A 25,736-nucleotide genomic window follows, 5' to 3' on the forward strand; every position below is an offset into this window, starting at 1 on the left:
GCCTAGTGTGGTTGTGTACGTGTGATATACATACACTTTTTTTGGATCATATTTTCTATTCCGCTATTTAATCAAAAACCTTTGGGGATCAGTTAAATTGGGGGATAGTCTGTGTTGGTACGTGTGAGAGAGATCCACCTTTCCAAGTTGTTGGGGTTCATCTCATACTTCTGAAGGTTTGAGGGTGCTGCCTGTTCCATACCCCCCCTACTCCTCATCTAGCCTTTTAGGGGTACAAACAATAGTAATTGGGGCCCAGTGTGGTTGTGTACGTGTGATATACATACACTTTTTTTGGATCATATTTTCTATTCCGCTATTTAATCAAAAACCTTTGGGGATCAGTTAAATTGGGGGATAGTCTGTGTTGGTACGTGTGAGAGAGATCCACCTTTCCAAGTTGTTGGGGTTCATCTCATACTTCTGAAGGTTTGAGGGTGCTGCCTGTTCCATACCCCCCCTACTCCTCATCTAGCCTTTTAGGGGTACAAACAATAGTAATTGGGGCCCAGTGTGGTTGTGTACGTGTGATATACATACACTTTTTTTGGATCATATTTTCTATTCCGCTATTTAATCAAAAACCTTTGGGGATCAGTTAAATTGGGGGATAGTCTGTGTTGGTACGTGTGAGAGAGATCCACCTTTCCAAGTTGTTGGGGTTCATCTCATACTTCTGAAGGTTTGAGGGTGCTGCCTGTTCCATACCCCCCCTACTCCTCATCTAGCCTTTTAGGGGTACAAACAATAGTAATTGGGGCCTAGTGTGGTTGTGTACGTGTGATATACATACACTTTTTTTGGATCATATTTTCTATTCCGCTATTTAATCAAAAACCTTTGGGGATCAGTTAAATTGGGGGATAGTCTGTGTTGGTACGTGTGAGAGAGATCCACCTTTCCAAGTTGTTGGGGTTCATCTCATACTTCTGAAGGTTTGAGGGTGCTGCCTGTTCCATACCCCCCCTACTCCTCATCTAGCCTTTTAGGGGTACAAACAATAGTAATTGGGGCCTAGTGTGGTTGTGTACGTGTGATATACATACACTTTTTTTGGATCATATTTTCTATTCCGCTATTTAATCAAAAACCTTTGGGGATCAGTTAAATTGGGGGATAGTCTGTGTTGGTACGTGTGAGAGAGATCCACCTTCCCAAGTTGTTGGGGTTCATCTCATACTTCTGAAGGTTTGAGGGTGCTGCCTGTTCCATACTCCCCCTACTCCTCATCTAGCCTTTTAGGGGTACAAACAATAGTAATTGGGGCCCAGTGTGGTTGTGTACGTGTGATATACATACACTTTTTTTGGATCATATTTTCTATTCCGCTATTTAATTTAACTGGGCCTCCATGCGAGACCTGTGTGCCTTGTTGCGCTGTTTTGAGTACTCCACCAACATGGCCAGTGGCAATGACGCCGTTCTCAGCTTAACTATCCCACTTCTATGCCTCCTTGAAAAAACAATTCGGGCGATGATGGAAGAGGATGTGGCACAGGATGAGGAGGAGGAGGAGGATGAAGAGGTAACATTTCCAAGGCTTTCAGGGCAGTCATTCGCAAGGGGCTCCGAGGGTGGGTTCCTGCACACGCAAACGCCAGGGACGCAATTGTCCAGCAGGGGCACAGTTCTGGAGGATGAGGAGGATGAGGAGGAGGAGGAGCTGGAGGAGGAGATGGAACCATGTTCACAGCAGGGTGGCACCCAGGCCAGCTCATGGCCATCACTGGTGCGTGGCTGGGGGGATACAGAGGACACGGACGATACACCTCCCACAGAGGACAGCCTTTCGTTGCCTCTGGGCAGCCTGGCACACATGAGCGATTACATGCTGCAGTGTCTCCACAACGACCGCCGAGTTGCCCACATTCTAACTTGTGCTGATTACTGGGTGGCCACGCTGCTGGATCCCCGTTACAAGGACAACGTACCGTCCTTAATTCACTCACTGGAGCGCGATCGCAAGATGCGCGAGTACAAGCGCACGCTGGTAGACGCCATGCTGCTGGCATTCCCATCTGACAGCGGGGCCACAGTGGAAGCACAAGGCAGAGGAGGAGGAGGAGGAGGTCGCCAACGCAACCAGGGCACCGCCAGCACCTCAGAAGGCAGGGTTAGCATGGCCGAAATGTGGAAAAGCTTTGTCAGCACGCCACAACAAACAGCAGCACCAGCAGCTCAGATGGAACGTCTTAGCAGGAGGCAGCATTTTACCAACATGGTGGAGCAGTATGTGTGCACACGCCTACATGTAGTGAATGACGGGTCTGCCCCCTTCAACTTCTGGGTCTCCAAATTGGGCACATGGCCTGAGCTTGCCCTTTACGCCTTGGAGGTGCTGGCGTGCCCTGCAGCCAGTGTATTATCTGAACGGGTATTTAGCACGGCTGGGGGCGTTATAACAGACAAGCGCAGCCGCCTGTCCAGAGACAATGTGGACAAGCTCACGTTCATTAAAATGAACCAGGCATGGATCCCACGGGACTTTTCCGTACCTTATGCAGAATAGCAATGGATACCGACCTTACCCACCCATTGTTCCATTTTTGCTCTTTCTCACTCTTTTGGGGTGTACCCTCATTTAAAATTTTTGAAAAGAAGCAGTGTTGGCTACCTCGTCCTCCTCCTCAGGGCCAGATTAATGTAGGGGCTATTGGAGCTGCAGCTCCAGGCCCCTACCTTTTATATAGGCCCCGGGTTGGCCATATTCACTGTTACCGCTCTTCTGTCACTTGTAAACACAGAAGTCTGGCTTCTATGCTCGCTTCCCCAGGCAGCACCCTCAGAACCTCCCCACACAGCGTGAAGGCCGGACAAGGAGGGACAGTTGGCGATGCATGGATGTGTTTATGGGCTTCAGAGACAGCATCCCATGTTGAATTAGGCATGCATGGCTGCACCCTTCCTCCTCTGGGTGCATGGCAAGGCACGGCCCTTAAGGCCCTTCAAAATCCTCAGCACCAAGCCCATGATGCTGTTAATCCGGCCCTGGTCCTCCTCCACCGCCGCTTCCACCTACACCGCCCATAGGTGTGCGCAGCCTATTGCATTAAGGTGTGCACCCCAAAGTTGAAATACACATGCATGTGTTTGCCAGCAGGGAGAGTAATGTATCGGGGCCATGTACCTGTAGGCAAGGAGAAATAGAGCAGAGCAGGTCCCAGGGAGATCTTTCCCATCTCCTCACTGGCAATGCTATGTGCCCTAGGTGATTAGGGTGTGCCCAGGCACACCCAGCACACCCTGTGCGCACGCCTATGTCACCGCCACATCCACCACCACCTCAACCTCCCTCCTACTCCATATGGGCCTCGTCCTTCAGAGATGAAGAAGAACATTGTTTTATTTTTCTGTTTTTTTTTGTTGTTTTAAGTTATTTCCCTATCCACATTTGTTTGCAGAGCACTTGCCATGCTCTTAATTACGTTTTGCTGCCATTTGCAGCACTCTAGCCCTTTCCTTTGGTGTTTTAGAGCCATTTTAGTGCCTTAAAGTTCGGGTCCCCATTGACTTCAATGGGGTTCGGTGTCCGGGAAAAGTTCGGTAAAAGTCCGGGACACGGACCCGGACTTTTTTTTAAAGTTCGGCCGAACCCGTCGAACACGGACATCTAGGTGTCCGCTCAACCCTATTAGGGACCCATTGTGTTTGTATGGTATTTTCCTGTTGGATTAGACATCAGTTTTCCTAAATCCCCCAAAAAAAAAAAAACATTGTACAAGCATCTTGCAACCATAAACTCAAAGGAAGCAAACATCTCTCAATAGGGCATCCAGCAACGATCGGTGAGAGACAAGACAAAGGTGACAAAGTGAGGTAAGAGTGGATATACTGCAAAATTCAAAGCAGGAAAAAAGCAAAGTTGGACTAAAGAAGAGGTGGATAATGAATGAAGTCCTAACAATAGGTGCATGAAAGCACAGCGGGAACATACTGAGAAGCAGAGTAGTGAGTTACCTGTATGATAAAGCACAGGATGAGTACACAGCAGGACAAAGAGTATAGAACTCATGAAACAGTTTGTAGAAGAATAAAACAAGGAGCACTGCAGGTCAATTAAAGGACACAGATACGTCTACAATGTGCAAAGAAAACAAAGAGCAAAACCTGGGACAGCAAGGGTAAGTAAAATAGAAAGCCAAATAGCAACTAGAACCAATGGCATACAAACCCAGAGAATTACTATTTGGAATTAAGTTCTGCATGTTCAGGAAAATGTTGACCTATACACATCTTGTCCAAAGAAATGAAGATTATGGATTGTTTGTAGCAGCCAATGCTCTGATCAGCAATTTTAAGGAACATTTTGATTTTCAGACACATATGATGCCGATGCTGAGCATGCATATTTTTTATACTACAGACATTTGCAAATACATTGGCAATGCAAAAGACACATACTGTCTATGCGGACACAGGATCCCATGGATACAACAAACTGCACAGGGCCCACTGAGGATACACTTACAATTCCAACATCATGCAACCGTTTTCTATTGCAAACATGCAACAAAATACTAAAATCATGCATCATAAAGGATGATTTATTTGTCAAGATGTTTAGTTATATTTGACAGCTATTTTTTTATTTCACAGCTGCATCTGTTCTCCTTAACTATTGGTGTGGCATTCTTCTGGAGAACCTAGTTTAGCCCAATTCCTAGCATAGTACCTTTGAACATGTTTCTCCAAGTTTGAGCACTGAGACAAGAACCAGTCCAGTATCTTTGGGTTTTTAAGTTTATTTAGGATGGGAGTAGGGATGAGTGGGATGCTCCAATAATTAAACTATACACAATTAGGCAGGGACTCTAGAAAATGCTGCTTGACGCTGGTTAACGCTGGCCGGATGCCTGTTAATGCTGACTTGACAATGCGACTTTGCCTTTGACTGTCAAAGTCCTTTTTGGCTCCCTGAGGTACTCCTTCCTGAGGTAGCTGACTGTAAACTTTAACTCCCTCCCATCCGCGCTACAGCCTATATACGGCTGCAGCGCGGACTTGAATTTTCGGGAGGCCGTTTTTAAACGGCCTCCCAGAAAGACTCTCCCTGCGCGCTCCCGCGAGCGCGCATCGGGGAGAATCTGTGTCGGCCGTGTCCCTTGGACACAGCCGATCACAGATCGTGGTGAATGGCCAATCACAGCGGCCATTCACCACGTGATCAAGCCGTCCAATGAGAGATGATCTCATATGTAAACATATGAGATCATCTCTCATCGCCGGCGCTCCTTCCTCACACGGAGCCTGCATTGTGAGGAAGAAGGGGGAGCAGTCAGCCACCGGGGACACACAGCAATGTAATCAGGGCACTGATCACCAGTGCCCTGATTACTAAAGGTAAAAAAATACACAAATTGCCCCCCCATCAGTGCCCACAGTGTCCGCCATCAATGCCCACAATCAGTGCCCATAGTGCTGCTAGTCAGTGCCCATCAGTGCCTGCTCATCTAGGCACTGATGAGCACTGACTGGCAGCACTATGGGCACTGAGTGTGGGCACTGATGGTGCTGCCCATCAGTGCCGCCCATCATTGCTCAGCAGTGCCACCCGTCAGTGTCCATCAGTCCCATCTGCCAGTGCCCATCAGTGCCGCCTATCAGTGCCCAGCAGTGCCACCTCTCAGTGCCCAGCAGTGCCACCTATCAGTGCTCATCAGTGCCACCTATCAGTGCCGCCTATCAGTTCCACCTATCAGTTCCGCCTATCAGTGCTCATCAGTGCGGCATATTAGTACCTCCTCATCAGTGCCCATAAGTGCCACCTCATCAGTGCCCATAAGTGCCACCTCATCAGTGCCCATCAGTGCAGCCTATCAGTGCCCATCAGTGCCGCCTCATCAGCGCACATCAGTGAAGGAGAAAAATTAATTTTCAAAATTTACTCGCAGAAAATAAGAAAAACTTTTTTTTTTTTCAAAATTTTCTGTCTTTATTCTTTTTTTTTGTAAAAAATAAAAAACCCAGAGATGATTAAATACCACCAAAAGAAATCTCTATTTGTGTGAAAAATAAAATGATGATAAAAATTTCATATGGGTACAGTGTAGCATGACCGCGCAATTGTCAGTCAAAGTGTGACAGCACTGAAAGCTGAAAATTGGCCTGGATGGGAAGGGTGTTTAAGTGCACAGTAGGCAAGTGGTTAACTGCACTACTGAACATTTCAGGGCCCACACTGGTGCCCCCTTTACTCCCCTATCTTGGCACCCCCTTTTACTGCCACAATCAATGGTTAGCTTGCTCCTGGATCCCCTTGACCTTCTGGAGTGGTCCCCTCTCTCTAAGGCAGACCCCTGGGCAGATCTTGAGTACTTACGACACTGTTTTTCCTGGAGACCTCTGCTCGCAGCTCCACTCCATCAGCAACTTTGGATCCTTTCTGCAGCCCAGCTCAAGCTCCGGTCCCTAGGTCGACTGCCTGGACCACCTTCACACTTTTCAGGAGAGGAACACCTGGCATCGCCTCCTGGGAGTAATGCTCCCGCCAAAAGACGCTCTGTCACATGCTCCCTCAGTTCCCAATTCCAGGGTGCTTTGCGGCAAACCCCGCTCACTGGGACAGTCATAAACCCTGGTGTGCTATTGGCTAGGTTTCCTCCACTGTCCAACAAGATCCCTCATTGGATACAGTGGGGAGACTCCTAGTGCAGCGGTCCTCAACCCTGGTCCTCAGGGCCCACCAACAGGCCAGGTTTGCAAGATAACTGAAATACATCCCAGGTGATATAATTTGCTGCTCATTGATTGCAGTACTCTTGTCTGCATCTCCCCAAGGTAATACTTAAAATCTTGCCTGTTAGTGGGCCCTGTGGACCGGAGTTGAGGACCACTGTCCTAGTGCATTACCCTTCGACACCTTATGAAAATGTATTTGTAATGCCAAAAACATACTCACAAACATGAAGAGTAAAATTGCATAACACAAGTTTGCCTCAATGTGGAAAAGGACATGTCCCTGTGCTAGAAGCTCTGAGGAAGGGATTGTGTCTCCCAAAATGCGTCAGAGATCCTAGCACAGGGACATGTCCTTCTCCACATCGAGGTGGACTTGTTTTATGTGATTTTACTCTTCATGTTTGGGAGTATGTTTTTGGCATTACAAATTAATTTTCAGAAGGTGTCGAAAGGGTAATGCACTAGGTGTTTGCTCCTCCTTTCTTTCGTGTTTTCAGTCTTTGGAGTTTCCCCACCTGAGGAGAGCAGAATGCCTACAATTCCCGATAGAGTGAGCGCTTGGGTTGTTTAGCTGTCATGGACATAACCCTGAAGGTGCACCATCATGCTCTCTGGGCTTTTGGTACTGCCGCATATAATATTGCAACAGTTTGTGCTGCAGTAAGAACCTAGGACAACACTGAACTAGCCAAAAATTGCTGGATTATGGCCCTCTTCACACCTATGTTGTAGTATCATTTAGTAAAATGAGCATTTTACCGGCTACCGCTAGGCACGGCACTGTGTGTACGGTAGTGGCATTCATTTGGGATAGCACCCAATGTACAATACAGTAGGTGTTGTGTTCGTGGTGCCCCTCATTAAAGAAAGAAAAAAAAAAAAAAAAAAAAACAGTGGAGGTTTATTTTGGGTTTCATAAAAATCCCATACGAAATGACTGGGTTGCGTTAACACAACTTATATTAATGTACAGAATACTGCATGGGTGCATTGTAGGGTTCACAGTCTATAGGATCTAGAGCTGTATGTCCTAAACTGTGAAAAAGCATATATCATGGTTAAAAAAATAAAGTGTCTGGATCAAAGATGCAAGAATAACTATAGACACTGTGCAATTATGTCTTAAAAAAAAAAAAAAAAAATCAATATACTGCACAAAAAAAAAAAGACAGAGCATGCGATAAACATTAACAAATAAAAACCGACACAGTTGAGAAAGGAGAAAATAAAAGGGGACGAGGCTACAAAAGTGTTAATGCAATAAAAAAAAATGCTGTATAGTGAGGGGACTGAGCAATGCAAGGGGGGGCAGCGAGCGTGAGTGAAGGAGGTCAGGCATTTGCAGACTCATGCATGTGAAGAATTCTGATTAAAGCCAAAGCTGGCAAAGCAATAACCATAAATCCTCTCCAGCTTGGGAGGAGGAGTAACACAAACTGTCAGTGTGTGTATCATTTATACAAGAGGAGTGCTGATAAATTCCTCCTGATTAAACTTCTCTGCAGACGCACTGTATTTGGAAATTAATGTATACAGACAGAATGTCACAATGTATACGTGGGAAATGTGTCTCCAAAGCTCAGACATTCTAATTAGATGAAGGTGATGAGCTGCCGGAGAATCCACACACTACTAAGAATTCCACAGAGAACTGTCCTACTGCACAGGTGAAACCCAACATGGATCTAAGGAATTAAACATTTTATAAAAGAGCTGAAAGCCTAATGCCACTTTTCATCAAACGCTGAGTATTTGCAGAAGAGACTCCAAGGGTCTATTACTCTAATACTCCTTGTATTATGTGAATTTCAGCTTTATAGAGGATGCCTTCTAGTTATGTCTGCCCCTAAACCCTATAGTAGTCACTAAGGGGACCCTAAAGGAATTGTAAAGGCAGAAGGTTTTTTATCTTAATGCATTCTATGCATCAAGATAAAATAAAAAAAAAAACCTTGTGTGTGCAGCAGCCCCCCTCAGTCCACCTTATTCTTACCTGCCCAGGATTCCCCTCCTCATTGGCTGAGACAGCAGCGTGGCACGATCAGCTCCCGCTGCTGTCAATCAAAGTCAGTCAGCCAATCAGGAGAGAGAGAGGGGGTGGGGCTGGGTCACGGCTCTATGTCTGAATGGACACTGGGAGCTGTGACTCCGCTCAGTGCCCCCATAGCAAGCTGCTTTATGTGGGGGCACTCAACAGGAGGGAGGGGCCAAGAGCACAAAAGAGGCACCCAAGAAGAGGAGGATCGAGGCCACTCTGTGCAAAACCAACTGCACAGAGCAGGGAAGTATAACATGTTTGTTATATAAAAAAAAAAGAGACTTTACAATCTCTTTAATCTTCTGCATATATTCTGGGCCTATTCTCACAGGTCTGCTGCATTGTGATATTTTATATGCTAACGTGCATTGTGGTAAGGCACCCCAACCAAACCAATTGCCAAACCAAATTTTTAAAGGAGTACATAATTGCTTTAACATTTTACAAAACATACGCCTCTATTGGTTTGCTGCAGCTGTTTTATCGGTGTAATTCTGTACCATCTGATTCTTTTGCCAGCAGCAAGTTTAGGATGTCTCGCAGCAATCTTTTGTGAACATTGCAGAGCTCTGATGAAGCGAGGGTTCCTGTGTTTTGCTCTTGAAATGCATTGGATGTTTTGTGAATCATTAAAGCGGTTTTTTGACTCCTTTATTCTGGGTACTCATTGGAGGGCAGCCCTGACTGCATTGCATGTGTGGCACCTAACCAGAGCCAGTAAGCTCTTTGAACGACTCTTTTTCCTTTTACTACTCTGAATTATTAGGCACTGAAGTCCCAGTGACTCTTGGGTGAATCGATTTGAATCTTCAGAGCTAATTCACACTGTGGGGTTGGTTTACTAAGGCTCCATGCACACTGGGCTTTAAGAAAATGCCAGCTCCCTTTGCAGAAAAAAACACTCATATAGAGCATTTTGTACACCATTATGGCGAGTTTAGGAGATTTTAGGTTTTAGGTTTTTTCCTGACAGAAAGCTCCAATCAGAAATGCAAACCAGAAGGATTTTTTTTTCCTGCCTCTAAACGCGGAGCTTAAAATATGTCTAGCGATATGTAATCCTCCTAATGCGCATGGACACATTGGATAACATTGATCTGCTTCTACAGGCAAATCACAAAACTCCTGTAGAAGCAGTGATTTTTAAGCCAGTGTGCATGGGGCCTTAACCTTCAGTGGTGCAGCTGTGCATGGTAGCCAGTCAGTTTCTAACTTCAGCTTGTTCAATTAAAGGATAAGTTCACCTTTTAGAAAAAAATAATAAATGCACATTTATTTATTTTTTTTCTTTTGGAACCTGTAAAGCATTGCACCAGCAATCAGCAGATTGCTGGTGCCATGCAGGTCTCCTTCAGATTTGTCAGTATACCCGTTTACCCGTACATCTCGTATGGGCAGGCAGATATACTGACAGGAAGAAATCAATGAACACAGCGCTCCACAGCGCCATGGTAATTCATTGAGAACTACAAGCCAACAGCCACAAAGGCTGGTGGGGATTGTAGTTCATTCACGCACAGAACTGTGTGAATGAATGACGTGGCTGTTTGGGAGTTTAGGACTTCTATTTTTAGGTGAAATTAGGCTTGAAATTACTACAAGGCACCCTTAAATGTGTATTTTACTGCAAATTACTGCAAAAGAGGGAAATTCATCCTTAAAATGCAAATAGTGCTAGATTGGCATCACTTGGGGTCTATTTTTGATTTAAAAAAAATGTTCCCAGGTAATAAAATAACAAATGTAAAGCTGACCATAGATGGATCAAAATTTGTCTGGTTCAGCAGGGACCAGCCGAATTTTAATCCATCTAAGATCATGGTCTTTCGAGAAGTCGATCTAACGATTGATGCCTCCTGAATGTGACTGTTGGTAAATTTTTACCCAATTGGTTGCAGTGCTGCTCAGTGTATACGGACAGAGGAGGAGTTCAACTGTCAGAATACAATAGCGCAGCTGGGAGGATTTCCCCATTCACCTTGAATATGTGTATGGGGTAATACATTCAGTTTTTTTCCCCAATCAGCCCATTGGCTGGTCAAAAAAAAATGATCAATGTATTGCTGGCTTAACTGTTCGCAAAACAGAGCTCTTCCACTGGTTTCTATTAACTGGTCTCACAAATTAGTGTGAAGTCAGGAGGTGAATGTGGGAGTGGTAAGAGCGACCAGTATTAGAAACCCATCATAAGCCACATAGCGATTATTTAGGTGTTGGATTAATTCACATAACAACCATAGCTAAATATACTTAAAAAAAAAAAAAAAAAAGAGAGGACAACATGTTTATCAAAATACAATCTGTTATACTGCTGTCTGAACAAAGGGAAAGTACCAGGGTACAGATTACACTAGAGGTTGTCGAAGAGTTTGTTCATATTTATGCAATTTTCAAGAGTAACTGAAAGCGTTATAATGAACTAAAATAGAAATAAAAATGCTTTTAGCAGAGGAGTTCAGACAGAAATCTTTTCTGGGTAAATACAATTCAGCAAGTCTTTTTTCCTACAAAAACATGTCATGTCCAGACTCTGCGGTACACAGAAAATGCTTCAACATTCATTTAAACATACATTTCATTATTTATAGTCCATAAGACTAAGAAAAAAAAATAAAGAATTAAATTCAAAAGGTAGAGCATAAATCCCGTAAAAGATGGAGATTTAAATGAAACCTCTAAGCCATACAAAAACAGACAAACAACAAACATTTTTAAATGTTCCTTAATCTCATGCTAAAGTTAATAGCTGGGAATTATATTTACCACCACTGCAATCACATTAAAGTCTGCATTTAACGCTCCGTTTCAGGTCCGAATTCAGGCAAAAATTTGGGCCCGATTCATCCCTGAAATGGAGAACAGGGACACACTGGACCCCTGCTGTGAGCCGTGTCTGCACACAGTGTGAACCCAGCCTAAAGATCATTCCTAATAAGGGTTCCCAACCCTCTTTTTACTGCTCTACATAATTATGCTAAAATTTCATTTTTGAGGCTGGGTTCACCTTATCTGCAGCCGTGGCTCACAGCAGGGATCCGGTGCGTCCACGTTCACAGTTTCAGGTCCAAATTTTTACCTCTCTGCAGTGCGCTCTGCAGCTGCCCCAAAGATGTGTTAACCGTTCTATAATGCAAATTGGATGCCAGGAAATTCGCGCCCAATTCGCATAAGTGTGAACCCAGCCATAAGGCTCGTACACATGATAAGAAAATCAGAAGTAAAATTTCGTCTGATAAATGATTTGCCGATTTTCGGAGTGCTTTAGACAGCTGATTACGAATTTCCGTACGACAAAAGCTGAACATGCAGGCTATAAATTTTTTATTGTACGTGAACACAACGTCCGATTTTCATCCAATTAATACAGGTTTCATACGAAAAAAAAATAAGAGCAAAACTAAGCATGCTCGGAAACAAAAGAATACATACAAAACAGTTCAACACATGACATCACTTCTAAAGTTGAATTCTGTCGTATGAGAATTTTCGTATGAAAGTAAGCTCTTCACTTTCGATATGAGACTAGCATGCAACAAAAAATGGACGAAAATTCATCCGATAATCTGATTGTGTGTACAAAGCTTTCCAGAAAATGTCTCTAGAGAAAAATGTACCTCTAACTACAGCTTCTAAAAAGCCCAACAACATTGATGTGCTTGGTTTGATTAGGACAGCTCATTATAGCACCTGTTTGGTTACCAAGGAAGATCCTGGCCTGGGTAATACTGCAGTGACTATTTACTCTGAATATCACACAACAAATGAGTTTCTTATGTTGTATGGTATATACTTTATGGCCAACAGTTTGTGGAATTCAGACCATCAAACCTATGTGAGCTCATTGGATATTCCATTAAAAAATTATATAAATGAATATGGTTGCCTTGAAGCAATCACAGCTTTCACTTTTCTGGCAAGGCTTTCCATAGAATTTTGGTACAATTCGGTGATTTTTTGCCCATTCGCCCAAGATCATGGTTTAGTGTAAGCCACTCCATTCCACACCAAACCTATCATGCAATTTCCTTATGGAGCTAGTTTTGTGCACCGTTACCAAAAGAGTGGAAGTGCACAAATGTCTGAAAGGTTTTATACTGTAGCATTAAATGTACCCTTCACTGGAAATTCAATAATTTGGAGGGGTGTCCACATACTTTTGGCCATATAATGATGCATTTTAAAAGTATATAAAAAATAATCCTTTAATATGTGGGGAAACTCCAAATCTATTGTCAATAAGTATGGCATCAGGTCAGCATCAGCACTTCCTGTTTCAGGCCAAAAGTGCTAAACACCTGTCTTAAAATCAGCCACAGCATTGTTCGTCTGCTGTGCAAGCTTCTTCGGTTGGATTGGGCTGTGCTGTGTAGTAGGTCTGCAGACGGTATACACAGACTAGATAAGTGACCCAATGGCCAAAAATATATATATTCATATGGCAGACAAACAATGCTGCTGCTAATTGTGAGGCAGCAGTTTAGAGTTGTCTGCCTACACGAAGTGTTGTTATTGGCAGGATCTAAAGGTAGGAAACTTTGAAACCAATTCCCAAAAATTGATTTGCTTACAAAATTTTTAAACGCGGAGGCTCGATGCCATACATAATGAAAATAAACTTGGAGTTTAAATATGATACAAAAAGTCAGTACAAAACAAATCCAGCAGGAGGGATTGCTGCTGATATCCATGAGCTATGCTATGCTATTTTTGGGTGGACTACAGAAAGAGGAATCACCCATTAAATTTCCACATTGGTCAATATGGTTCCCATCAACTTTATATCAAACCATGACAAAATGCTTACCCTGCTCGATTCTCCATATCCTCTGTGTAGGGATTCAGAAAAAGGTAACTATTCCAAGGCGATAATACCTAGCAATGTCCACCCACCAGAAATCACTGCCATCAGGCTTTTCTCACATACGTTGTAATGTGCATGCAATTATCCTGCATATAGTGACAGTGATAAACTGTTATGGAACCCCCAACCCCCCTCCCTTTATAAAACATTGTCTGACCTCACCTATTACAGATGCCACAAGTTGAATTCGCTGTTTAATCAACCATGCTTTTCATGCTAAGATCTAAGGAAAGGACCAGAATATGGACAAAACATACAAAAGAGAACAACAAGCCAAGGCTGACTGTGAAGGGATCTGATTGGGCTAATAAGGAGTGACTGAACCATTTAACACATTGGGTTTTAAGACAAATATTGGATTATGGCTCAATAAAATTGGATTATCTAATGAGATGTTCTTTCTAATCCCCAACCACCCCACTTAATGTGTTCACATGGCGTCCCTTAACACTACAGGCCAGGCTTGTTGGTATTCTGAAATAGAAAACAGAAAGCTGATACCAACCGTGAACTGCAGGCTCTGTCGTTGCACTTGCGTCTACACACAGGAAGAGGAGGAGAGGGAAGAAACGGAAGGATCGGCATGCAAAAAAAAGGGAAAATGGGATAAAATAAAGGGAACAGATAATACACAAGCAATAATGAATCTCACACAGCATTGAATCAGTAAGACAAGGGAAAACGTGACAGTCATACACCAAAGAGACAGCTCACACTTACCTCCAGTCCTGAAAGGGACACAACCTTCTAGGACCAAAGGAACTATAAAACAGTGTGGGCCTAACCTTATCAATATGGAGGTTTTTGGAACACAGAACAGTTGAACCTCTCTCTAAGGCAAGAGAGGCCACCCATTATATTACTGGGTACAAATGGGACATCATAATAGCAGAGATTATATAATGTAACATGCAATTTAAGTTTTCGAAGCACAAGTTATCTAAACAGAGTGGAGGCAGTCATTTTGTTGGCTACAACCAATATATATGAGAGTATTGCCTTATTAGTAGTTACGATATTGCAAACACTCCATAAATATTAATCTGGAGATTTCCAGTTTAAGTGTAAACTGACTTTCTGCCTAGAATCCCTTTGTTTGATGACAGAGGTTCCCCTTTCTCCTGCAGCTCCTCAGTTTGGAAAACGTCCATACAAGACACAAATGGATTGTCACAGATAAATGCTAGTTACCTGGTTAACATGCTGATGTAATGGCTTCACTTACTTGGATACAGAGTGCCGTCACTGATAACCGAACTTCTGAGCTGTATACTTAGTCCAGGTCAGTGATTAATAATGAGGCCTACTAAAGCATGACAGCAAAGAAGCTCGCATTTTGAGGAGAAGAGGTCAGGGATGATAGCCCCTATAGTTTTCTAATGTTTTCCACAAACATTTTACAACAACTTATGTTAGATTCTGATACCGTGGCACAGGTATAATATACAATGGTTCTCTACAAGAGACACTGTATGATCAAGTAAAATCTCAAAAGAAGCTTGGAGCATAAGGATCCCTCTGTGCTTGTACATACAATTCTAAGCAGAAATGTACATATAAACTGAAAACTGCCATAAAGTGTAACAGAGACAACTGAGTACTGTCCGTGATACTTTTTTTATTTGCACTAACATACAATTTTTCAGGACAAGCTTTCGGGGTATGTTCCCTTCATCAAGATCCAAGCAGTACTCAAGCATGTACTGCTTGGATCTTGATGAAGTGGACATACCCCGAAAGCTTGTCCTGAAAAATTGTATGTTAGTGCAAATAAAAAAAGTATCACGGACAGTACTCAATTGTCTCTGTCGCAAGTGCACTAATACGGCTACAATGACCTCAAGCATAAAGTGTAACAAAATGCAATTTTTTTTAAGTTTTGAATACCATAGGGGTAGGGCTAAAAAACCTGTCAAGTTTTAATTGTGGTCTTTATCTCTTCTGGGGGGGAATTCATCTTCCTTATTTGTCCTAGTAACCCACTGCCACTGGAACTAAATGTGAAAATCGTCAATTTTGAGTAGTCATCTGAACAGGAATGAAGGGGAAATTTTCCAATAGGGACACTTCTTGCAGTGGCAACTGTCTAAGATAGGACTTCCTGTTGGAATTACAAAAAAGAAAGTGAAGTGGATCTCCCCAATGTTTTTTAGCCATTCCCTACTCTATCCAAAAAAAAAAAAAAGAAGAAAAAAAAAAACTTTGGCTTCAGATATACTTTACCACTGCAATAGGACTGCCTCTACTGTAATTCATAATTGGCAATGAGTGTAAGATATTCAGAAGCTCATCTACAGAGGGTTACAGAGTGCCATCGCTCTGCTTGCCATTATAGCAGAGTGCTGTACTCTGTTATCCATCAGAAAAAGCTGGAAAATAAAGCAATACTTTTATTTTTACTCAGCAGATAAAAACTTCAAGTGTCCGACACAGCTCAGGTCGTCTTCTCATTGCTAAAGAACAGGATTGAACCATCCCTTAAACCTACAAATGTATCTACTTAGCCAATAAAGATATCGCTTAAGCTTGTTTACACTTCTAACTGAAGCAATTTCCCCACACCCTTGTATAAAATAGTTTAAAAATCTTGTGCAATGTAAATCCACATAAAAGGAAATGAACAATATATAAATTTGACAACTGAAAATCTATTTCTACGTGGCAAAATGTATCATGACCACATGCTTAGGTCTTCTTGTTTATTTTCAGAATCAAAAGGACACTACAATTTAGTCTTTAAGAGTACAAACTCAGAATAGCTGGTCACATCTAGAACTCCCTTTAATTAAATAAAAGTGCCCATATTAAATTATTGGTTTCTACAGGAACCAGCAGCAATACACCCCCTTGACCTTGCATAAGATATTCAGATACGTGTGTATCACTGCTGTGGATTTTTGTTACTCAAATTAGAGCATTGTTCTAAGGCGATATACTGCATTTCATTCAAAATGTATATGTTTCAAAGATGGATAAATCCACCAACAGATTTTTTTTTTTTTCTAAATGCAATGTATCATCAGAAACAAATTAGAACTGTAAACAACATAATTGTATACAAAAACCATGAGTGAAGCAAATGTACTCCATAATGGATTGCAGCAACATGCAGGGTTATTTTTTTTGCAAGCCAAAGAGCTATGCACAAATACATAGTAACCAATCAGAATGAGTTCTTCACCAATCTTAAGTGGGGTACACACACTATAAAAAAACGGGGGAACCATCGTCCGATTTTCCTCATCGTTTCACAGCAAATTGAAACCGATGAACGAAAATTCGTACAAAAATTCTCGGACAAAGCCTTTTTCCTTTTTTTGTTGTTTCTGAACATGCGCAGTCTTTCTTTTCTGATTTTTCTTGTACGTAAATCGTACGAAAACGGTACACATTTAATGAAAATCGTTCGTTCTGTCCCCATACGAGAAACATTCTGGAGTTTGTCCCTTCGAGAATTTTCGTACGAAAAGTCGGAATCGGCTATTGAAAGTTGTGTACACACTATACGAAAATTGTACAAAAGTTCTTTATACAAAAATTCTCGCCCGATTTTCTTATAGTGTGTATGAGCCATTACTTTAGTAAACTTAAAAAAAAAAAGTTTCATTGATTGCTTTTAGTCACTTCTCCCAATATATGTGTTGAGTTTGCCCATACTGCAAGAAAACATGCATGTTGCATTGTAACAAGAGATCACCTGCAAACATTAAAAAGGTACGTTTATAAGGCAGTGAATGGGACCTTTACCAAACAATAATGAATTGGAGGTGCCAAGGTGAAGTTTGACATCAGCCAAATATTTTGGTCCTTTTTTTGCTGTGATTCTCACACACATTTTTCTTTTATCAAAACTAGAAGATAAAAAATAACTGCATACCTTGAAAAAAAAAAAAAAAAAATTCATATAGGAATATCCATGTAACTTAACCTTAAAATGTCTTGTTTTAGAGGTTACAGACAGAGTTAATAATCTGATGAACTAAGTTGGAATAATTTTATTTGGTATTGTTTAGATTATTTTTTTGTGTTTAAAGATCAAGAAGAAAAAATAAATCTGTCTGAACAAGACTCCGATCTTTCCAAAAAAGTTTGAATTTCTTTTGGTAAAGATCCCTAGGTTCTAGGCTGGGACAAGAAGTGTGTGTATATATATATATATATATATATATATATATATATATATATAATCTTCCATTGCCACTATATGTGTGCCCTTTTTTCTTGTACCTACATTAAAGTTGTTCTAAAGGCTCAATGTTTTTTACTTTCATGCATTCCAACTTACTATGTAACCTTCTGTGTGTAGAGATCCAGCATTGTTCACGAGAGCCTCGGCTCTCTGGGGACTCTCCCTCCTCAATGGCTGAGACAGCAGCGGGAGCCACTGCTGTTGGGAGCGAGCATGCTTGAGTACCCCCACAGCAAGCTGTTTGCTCTGGGGGCACGTGGCAGGAGGAAGAGTTAAGGATGCCTGCAGGGGATCCGAGAAGAGGAGGAGCGGGGTTTCTCTGTGCAAAACCACTGCAAAGAGCAGGTAAGTATGGCATATTTGTTATTTTATTTTTAACTTGCCTTTACTATAACTTTAAATATACAGTCATGTGGCAATGTAAGTACACCCACAGAATGTGTTAACTCCTTCCCTGTAGTTGACTTTTTCAACATATTTAAACAGGAAACATTATATCTTCCTTCATTCAAACAGTAGCCACTGATAAAGGTGATAAAATGCACTTGAACAAACGAAAAATAAAAATGACATGGCATATTTAGTCACATACAGAATATAAACAAAAATGAAATTAGAATTGGGTGTTCCAGATTAGGTGCTAATGATCAAAACCTCCTTCGGGAGTGTGCAGGTGGAATCTACCTTATATACCTCTGTTATTTGAGGTCTGGTGTTTTCTTGCTAAAGTCATTGATGTGTGTGTTGTTATCAGCCCAATATCAAAAAAGTTTTCTAAGGCCCTAAGAAAGAAGGGTGCGAGTCTAGCAAGGGATTTAAAAAGAATGACAAGTTATTTGAAATCAGTCATTTCACTTTGGGGAGAGTAATCTAGAAAAAGTTGCACAGATTTTAAATGTCTGATCATTTGTCCAGAACTATATGGCCTAGCATATTAAACCACAAATTAGACTTTTTATGGTAAAAGAGGTCTCCAGAGACGACAAAATTTCCTCACAGGATCTGCAAGTAACTCTTGCAACAGTTGGTGTCAAAGTGCAAGCATCTACATTCAGAAAGAGATTGCACCAATATATTCTGTATGAGAGGTTTGCCGGAAAAATCCTTTGCTGTCCAAAAAAAAAAAACATTACCTTAAGACTAGTCGGCCATTGAACATATAAGCAAAGATCAGGCCTTCTATAACACTTGGCTGTGGTCTGCTGAATAAAAAATAGAGCCTTTTGGCTACCACCACAACAGACATATTTGGAGCAAAGAAAAACAGCATTTCAGAAGAAGAATCTCATATCAGCTGTAAAGCATGGCAATAGAAATGTTATGGTTTTGGGTTGATTTGCTGCTTCACAGCCTTGGTTGCAGTCTTAGAGCAAACTGAACTCTGCATTATATTAAGTGTATTTGATGAAAATGTGAGACTACAGTATCTGTCCAAAAGTTAAAGTTGAACTGGAGATGGATCTTTGAACACAATCACCATGAAATGACACAAAACAAATCCACCAAAAATGGTTCTGAAGGAAGAAATGGAGGATTATGGACCAAGTCAATGTTGTGGTGGGATTCAAAACAGCCAGTTCATGCAAGGAAACCTAAAAATATCTTGCAAGTAAAAGAATTTTGCATGGAGGAGTGGTCAAAAATTTCACCAATTTGTCAGACTAGTGGACATTAATGCAAAAGGCTTAAAAGGCTAAATGGTGCAAAACCAGCTTCTTGGGCTAATGGTACATCATTTTCCCTCAGTACATCATTACATTTATTTATATTTTGTTAAACATATTATTAAAAAGGCAACATTTTCCTTGTGTTTTTGTTCTAGGACATAATCTTAATCTGTGAAAACGGTTTGAATGAATATCTAATATTTGCCTGTTCAAATGCTATATAAAGTTCATGGAGTGTACTTTTTCACATTACTGTACATGAGAGGATCATCTGACACACACCTAAGATAGTTATGGGAAGAAATGTGTTGGGATGTTGAATTCAATATATTGTGAGGGAACAATGGAAAGAAAAAGATAGATAGACTTTGGAGATCCTTATGCAAAATGTACCTCCATGTACACTCAGAAAACTGAGCTGAAAACAAAAAAAATGGACATGGTGCTTTACAGTTAGTTTTCCATCAAACATTGCCCATGGATGCTAAAATGCATTATAAATACATTTAAACTCTAGCCATATTCTATCTCAAGATCTGTTTCCTAAACAGAGAAAAGATCTTGATCTTGGCATATCATATGTATACAGACATCTAAAGCTAAAGTTTAAAGTGGCAGTTAACTCTCTCTGGTTATTTTTACTTACAGGTAAGCTTATAATATAACTCACTCATACATAAAATTAATATCTCCTGTGCACCATTTAGGAGATATTCCAGTGAGCAGCAGCCAGTGACGTCACACACTTCAGAGCTCTGTGCCCCGCCCAGGGCTCCTGTGCGGGAGCGACGTCAACATGGTTCAGCCAATCAGACAGCCGAAACCCGCAAACCCGGAAGAAGACCAAGTAATGATGGAATTCCTGTCAGCGGTGACAGGATACTGCTGGAGGGATCGGTTTGTCAGTTAGGTCGAATATAATATGCTAGTAGTAGCATACTAGCAAATTATGGCTTAAACCTGCAGGGGAGACTTCTTTTTATTAATGTTACTACTAATGTTACCACTTCTTTAACCAGTTCTGGAATGAAAGCATTTGCCCCCTTAATGACCAGGCCATTTTTAGAGATCCGGCACTGCGTTACTTTCACAGAAAATTGGGCAGTCGTGCGACAGTGTACTGAAATAAAATTGATGTCCTTTTTTCCCACAAATAGAGCTTTCATTTGCGCTAGAAACAAAAAAATAGCGACAATTCTGAAAATTATATATATATATATATATATATAATTTGTTTACATTCTGCTATAGAACATTCCCAAAAAAGAATTTAAAAATCAAGATTTTTCATCCTTTTAGGCCAATTTGTATTCTGCTACATATTTTTGGTAAAAGAAAATCCCAATAAGCATATTTTGATTGGTTTGCGCAAAAGTTATCGCGTCTACAAACTAGGAAAAAGATTTATGTCATTTTAATTTTTTTTTTTACTAGTAATGGCAGCGATCTGCGAATTTTAGTGGGACTGCGATATTGCGGCGGACAGATCAGACCCCTAACTGACATTTTTGACCCTTTTGGGGGGACCAGTGACATTACTACAGTAATCAGTGCTAAAAATATGGGCTGATACTGTAATAATGACACTGACAAGGAAGGGGTTAACCTAGGGATGAACAAAGTTTTAATTGTGAGCCTAGGGGACTGTGTTCTAACTGGGGGGGGGACTTGTGAAGCGATCATAGAGACCTCTGTGATCCTATATAGAAGGATCACAGGCACTCTGTTCCTTCTCTCTCAGTGGGGGCGGGAGCGTGCTACCGGTGGCACCCACTCGCCCCCCCCCCAGAAACCACTCGCAGAGCCGAGTCAGCCTGCCGCAGTAAAACTGCGGCGTACGGTCGGCAAGTGGTTAGTACAGAACTCTTTTTTTCTGAATATTTGGCAGTGAAAACCCTCTGTCCAACTTAGCTTACATGACATACCTGTAGGCCAAGCTCCAGTTCCGCCAAGCCAGGTAAAAAAAAAAAAAAAATACTATCTTCAACTATAGGCACTGTACTGGCACAAAAGCTTGGATGTCTTGATTGCAGCATAAGAGGAACAAGTACCCTACCTTGTTCACCAAACGATACATGCACTGTGTGGCCTTCCTTCCCCTGACGATGCAGCACTGAGCTCAGAAGTTGTTGTGGCGGGGGATAGGAAAGCACACTGCACCGATATTTGAATAAGTGACAGCACTTGTTACTGTTATACTGGGGGTGCGCTTAATGGTCATAATGTCCCACCTTCTATCTCAGGACTGGGTAGATCAGTCAGGATGGAGGTTTTTTTTGGCCAGGCTTGGGGGAAACAGATATTGGCCTACAGGGGTGTCATATAAACAAAGCTCAATTTTGGTAAGCTGGACAGTTTATTTATTTTTTTACAGTAATGGGGCCCCTTGACTGAAAAGGTTTTTTTTTATTTTGTAAACTTAGCCTTTCAAGATTGTTGTTTTTTGGCCAGGCTTGTGGGAAACAGATATTGGCCTACAGGTGTGTCATACAAACCAAGTTCAATTTTGGTAAGCTGGACAATGTTATTGGCCCCTTGGCTGCAAAGTGTGTGTGTGTTTTTGGTGAACTTAAGACTTTAAGCACATGACTACTGCTTAAAGGGTTTGTCAATCCAAAATGAATATTTGAGATTTGAATAGGAGTCCCTCTGGAAGTTGTGATAGTAAGATCTTTATACTTTGCTCACCCGATGTGACCATGACAAAGACAACTGACTGAAGAAATTGGCAGTGGAGCCCCCAAGAGGTATTCGAAGACAAGGACAAATGTTCAATGGGCATCTTTAAATTTAGACAATACTATCTATTGAAATAAGTTACCTATAGTACTTAAAGCCACTCTTCCCATTATGGCATTTTTTAACCCAGAGAATGATAAAATGAATCCCTGTAATAAAAATAAAAGGTACTCAATTTGAATGCTTCCATTAATAACTCTGAGCTGTGGCCATTAGACGATTTATTTAAATATAGCAATACTGCTACATTTTTATTTTTTTTCCACTCTAAGCAGCACATACCTGTTATCACAATCATAATTTTCTTTAGACAGGCATCCATTTGTGCCAATTTCCATAGCAGGTGGCTGAAACAAAAAAGAGCAGGGTGCAGCATTTTCCACACTGCCAGGAACTCTATTTTTTGCACATTATGCTCTCAAAAATTAAAATGTCATTTTTTTTTTTTTTGGAATCTCAGATTTAAATGTCATGTTTGTGAATATGGATATTTTTCTATGTCAAAAACAAGGGGCAAAATAATATTTTAAATGCATTATGAAACTTCATGTAGTATATTATGGACTTGTACAGCAGGAAGAAGATTTTTGAAAAACTAGGACACTTTGCAATTGTATGTATAATAACATTACATGTGCCTTATTTATCAAAGTGTCCTAAAAGAACTGTCCAATGCCCTTCGCTAACAGCTTAGATTCCAACTACAATACTTCATTTTCTGCAACAGGTTTATGGTAATTTCTATAGAGTGAACCAGTGCACTGTGCATTAGCAAAGTTGATAACTTCCTTCTCAGAAGGAAGGATATAAAGACCTTGCCCCATGTTTTAAATTAAGTTCACTTTTTGCTGGTTGGCCCCATCTGCTTCAATGAGGTTTAGGAAAAATGAAGCACCAAACTAATGGTTTCAGAAAAATATGCCAAACAAAAGTCAACATGTTTTGGAGACTACAAAGTGCTCCCTTCTTTAGGGTTCTAAAATGCTGTTCATGAAAAAAAAACAAAAAAAAAGCATAATTTAATAAATTAGGGAACTCTAGCTAAACTACAATCAGCTGTTAAAGCATGGACACTAGTAAGGGGTCATACTACTTGGCCTTTAATTTTGGATTTCTATGAATAATTACAATTTTCTGGACTTCAAAACCCCAGCTATGGTGCTCCTGATTTTCCACATATTCTGAATTTTAACCTGACTCTTCATGTTTGGGACTCACATAATCACTCTACAATAGAAGACTTTATTCTTCATATGGAAACTTGATTCAGCAACTCTAGCCCACACTCTTCATTCTGCTTTCAGGGCAGTGTTACTATCAGTTCAACTGAGTGCACTCCAATTTACAGTCCTGAAAGAGAAATGAGGCTGATCCTCAAAAAGTGGGCCTTATTTGCACTCATGAAAATAGAATATGTTGCCCCTTCTCCTAGGCAGAGGACGGCCTGAAGTCAAGTTGGGCTTCACTGAACGACAAGGCAGAGAAAAAAGCAAAATAGGAGGACTGTAGGTGTTATAGGCACTACATGTTAGTGAGAACCTTAGGGTGCCAGTAGTGCCCAATGACTGCAAAATTATGTTAGAGAATATCTAAACCCAAGAACAAAACTGTAATATATTGAAACTCCTAGGTTCATAGATGTGGTGGCCACCATTAATTATCTATATTCCGAAAAACACCTGAGAGAAATTTTGCGACAATCAGAAATATCAGAAACTGTTATCTGCCTTTCCAGATATCTTCTATTAAAGTAACATTAAACCTTTGTATTTTATTTAAAATTTAAATAAACATGGAATACTTACCTTCTCTGTGCAATGGTTTTGCACAAAGCAGCCCCAATTCTCCTTATCTGAGGTCCCCCGCTGGTGCTCCAGGTCCTTCTTCTTGAGCGAGTGCCCCCATGGAAAGCTGCTTTCAATGGGTCCCCCATGTCCCTCATCAAAGCATTTGATTGACGGCAGCAGGAGCCAATGGCGCCCACTGCTACCAATCTGCTCTATGAGTAGGGAGACAGCGGGAAAAGCCACTGCCCTCATATACGTCACTGGATCGGATCGGGCTCAGTTAAGCATAAGGGGGGGCAGAGAAGGTTTTTTTACCATAATGCATAAAATGTATTAGGGTAAAATAAAAAACGTTGAGGCTCTACAACCACTTTAACCTCTTCTTAACCGCCCCACGTATATATATTTCTGCAGGGTGGCCCCTACTGAGTGAAATTGCGTACCTGTAGTGATTTCGAGCATAGGATATGGGGCGCGGCCTCGATGTTGACCAGCACCTAGCGATGGTTTGGAAGAGAGGCAGAATGCCAGTCTGCCTAAACAAGGCAGACCGCCATTTTCTGAGTTGGGAAGATGGTGATCTTGTGTTCCTGCAAAGCAGGAACACGGATCGCTCTATTCCCCCAGTCAAAACACACCCCCTCCCACAGATGGAAAGCACTCCCAGAGAACACATTTAACCCTTTGATTGCCCCCGATGTTAACCCCTTCCCTGTCTGTCAATAGTATAGCGACAGTACATATTTTTAGCACTGATCCCTGTATTAGTGTCTCTGATCCCCAAAAAAAGTGTGAAAAGTGTAAGTTATTGTTCGATTTGTCTCCCACAATGTCACAGTGCCACTGAAAATCGCTGATCGCCGCCATTACTAGTAAGAAAATAAATACAATTCCGTAAAAATATCCCATAGTTGTAGACGCAATAACTTTTGCGCAAACCAATCAATATACGCTTATTAGGATTTTTAACCAAAAATATGTAGCAGAATACACATTGGCCTAAATTGATGAATAAATTAAATTTTTTAATTTTTTTTATTAGATATGTTTTATAGTATAAAGTACAAAAAGTTTTTTTTTTTTCAAAATTGGCAGTCTTTTTGTTTATAGCGCAAAAAATAAAAACCGCAGAGGTGATCAAACACCACCAAAAGAAAGCTCTATTTGTGGGAAAAAAAATAACAAAAACATCTTTTTGGGTAAAGTGTGGAACGCCCATGCAATTGTCAGTTAAAATAATGCAGTGCCGTATCGCAAAAATGGCCTGGTCATGAAGGGGGGGGTAAACCTTCTGGAGCTTGTGGTTAACTACAAAACTTCCCTCTATGGAAAAAAGCGAGGGGGGAGTTTTTTGTTGTCCCTATCTGGAAAGCAACCTAAAGTAAAGGAATGCTGTTCCTTCATAGATACAGTACAGTCAGTGAGCATGGTCACCCTTGGACAGAAGTGTGTTAATGGCAGAATTTCTGGCTGAAAATTAAGAAGTAAAAAAAAAAAAAAAAAAAAAAAAAAAGAGAAAATGAATGCAGTCATTAAATATAAGGACTGTCAAGCTGCAACATAATAAACTCTTGTTTTGGGGTTAAGATACACTTTATTTCTTTTCCTAATTTCATGGTTCACTGTTTTTTTACTAAATCCGTTACAACATTGTTCTAACTACATTAATAAGACACTTTTTAGTAACTGTCCCTAAACTCCCCATATATTGGTTACTTGTTCTCCACGATGTTTGTTCTTAACAGAGGTTATGCGTGATGATCAAACCAAGGGGGAG

General features: G+C 41.1%; 1 protein-coding gene across 5 annotated transcripts in view; it reads right to left on the reverse strand.

Annotated features, from left to right (window-relative positions):
- Positions 1-25,736, reverse strand: part of CADM1 (cell adhesion molecule 1) — a 529,619-nt gene that overhangs the window by 56,184 nt on the left and 447,699 nt on the right. For 3 of the 5 annotated variants that reach the window (XM_082273838.1, XM_082273836.1, XM_082273839.1), the window contains one exon: positions 14,083-14,115. The exons of the other annotated variants lie outside the window; for them this stretch is intronic. In XM_082273838.1, coding sequence (XP_082129964.1) covers positions 14,083-14,115 — 33 coding nt within the window. The remainder of the gene's footprint in view (positions 1-14,082; positions 14,116-25,736) is intronic. 5 annotated transcript variants of the gene reach the window in all.

The sequence above is a fragment of the Pelophylax lessonae genome, assembly GCF_965119305.1.
Source record: "Pelophylax lessonae genome assembly, chromosome: 12".
NCBI lineage: Eukaryota > Metazoa > Chordata > Amphibia > Anura > Ranidae > Pelophylax > Pelophylax lessonae.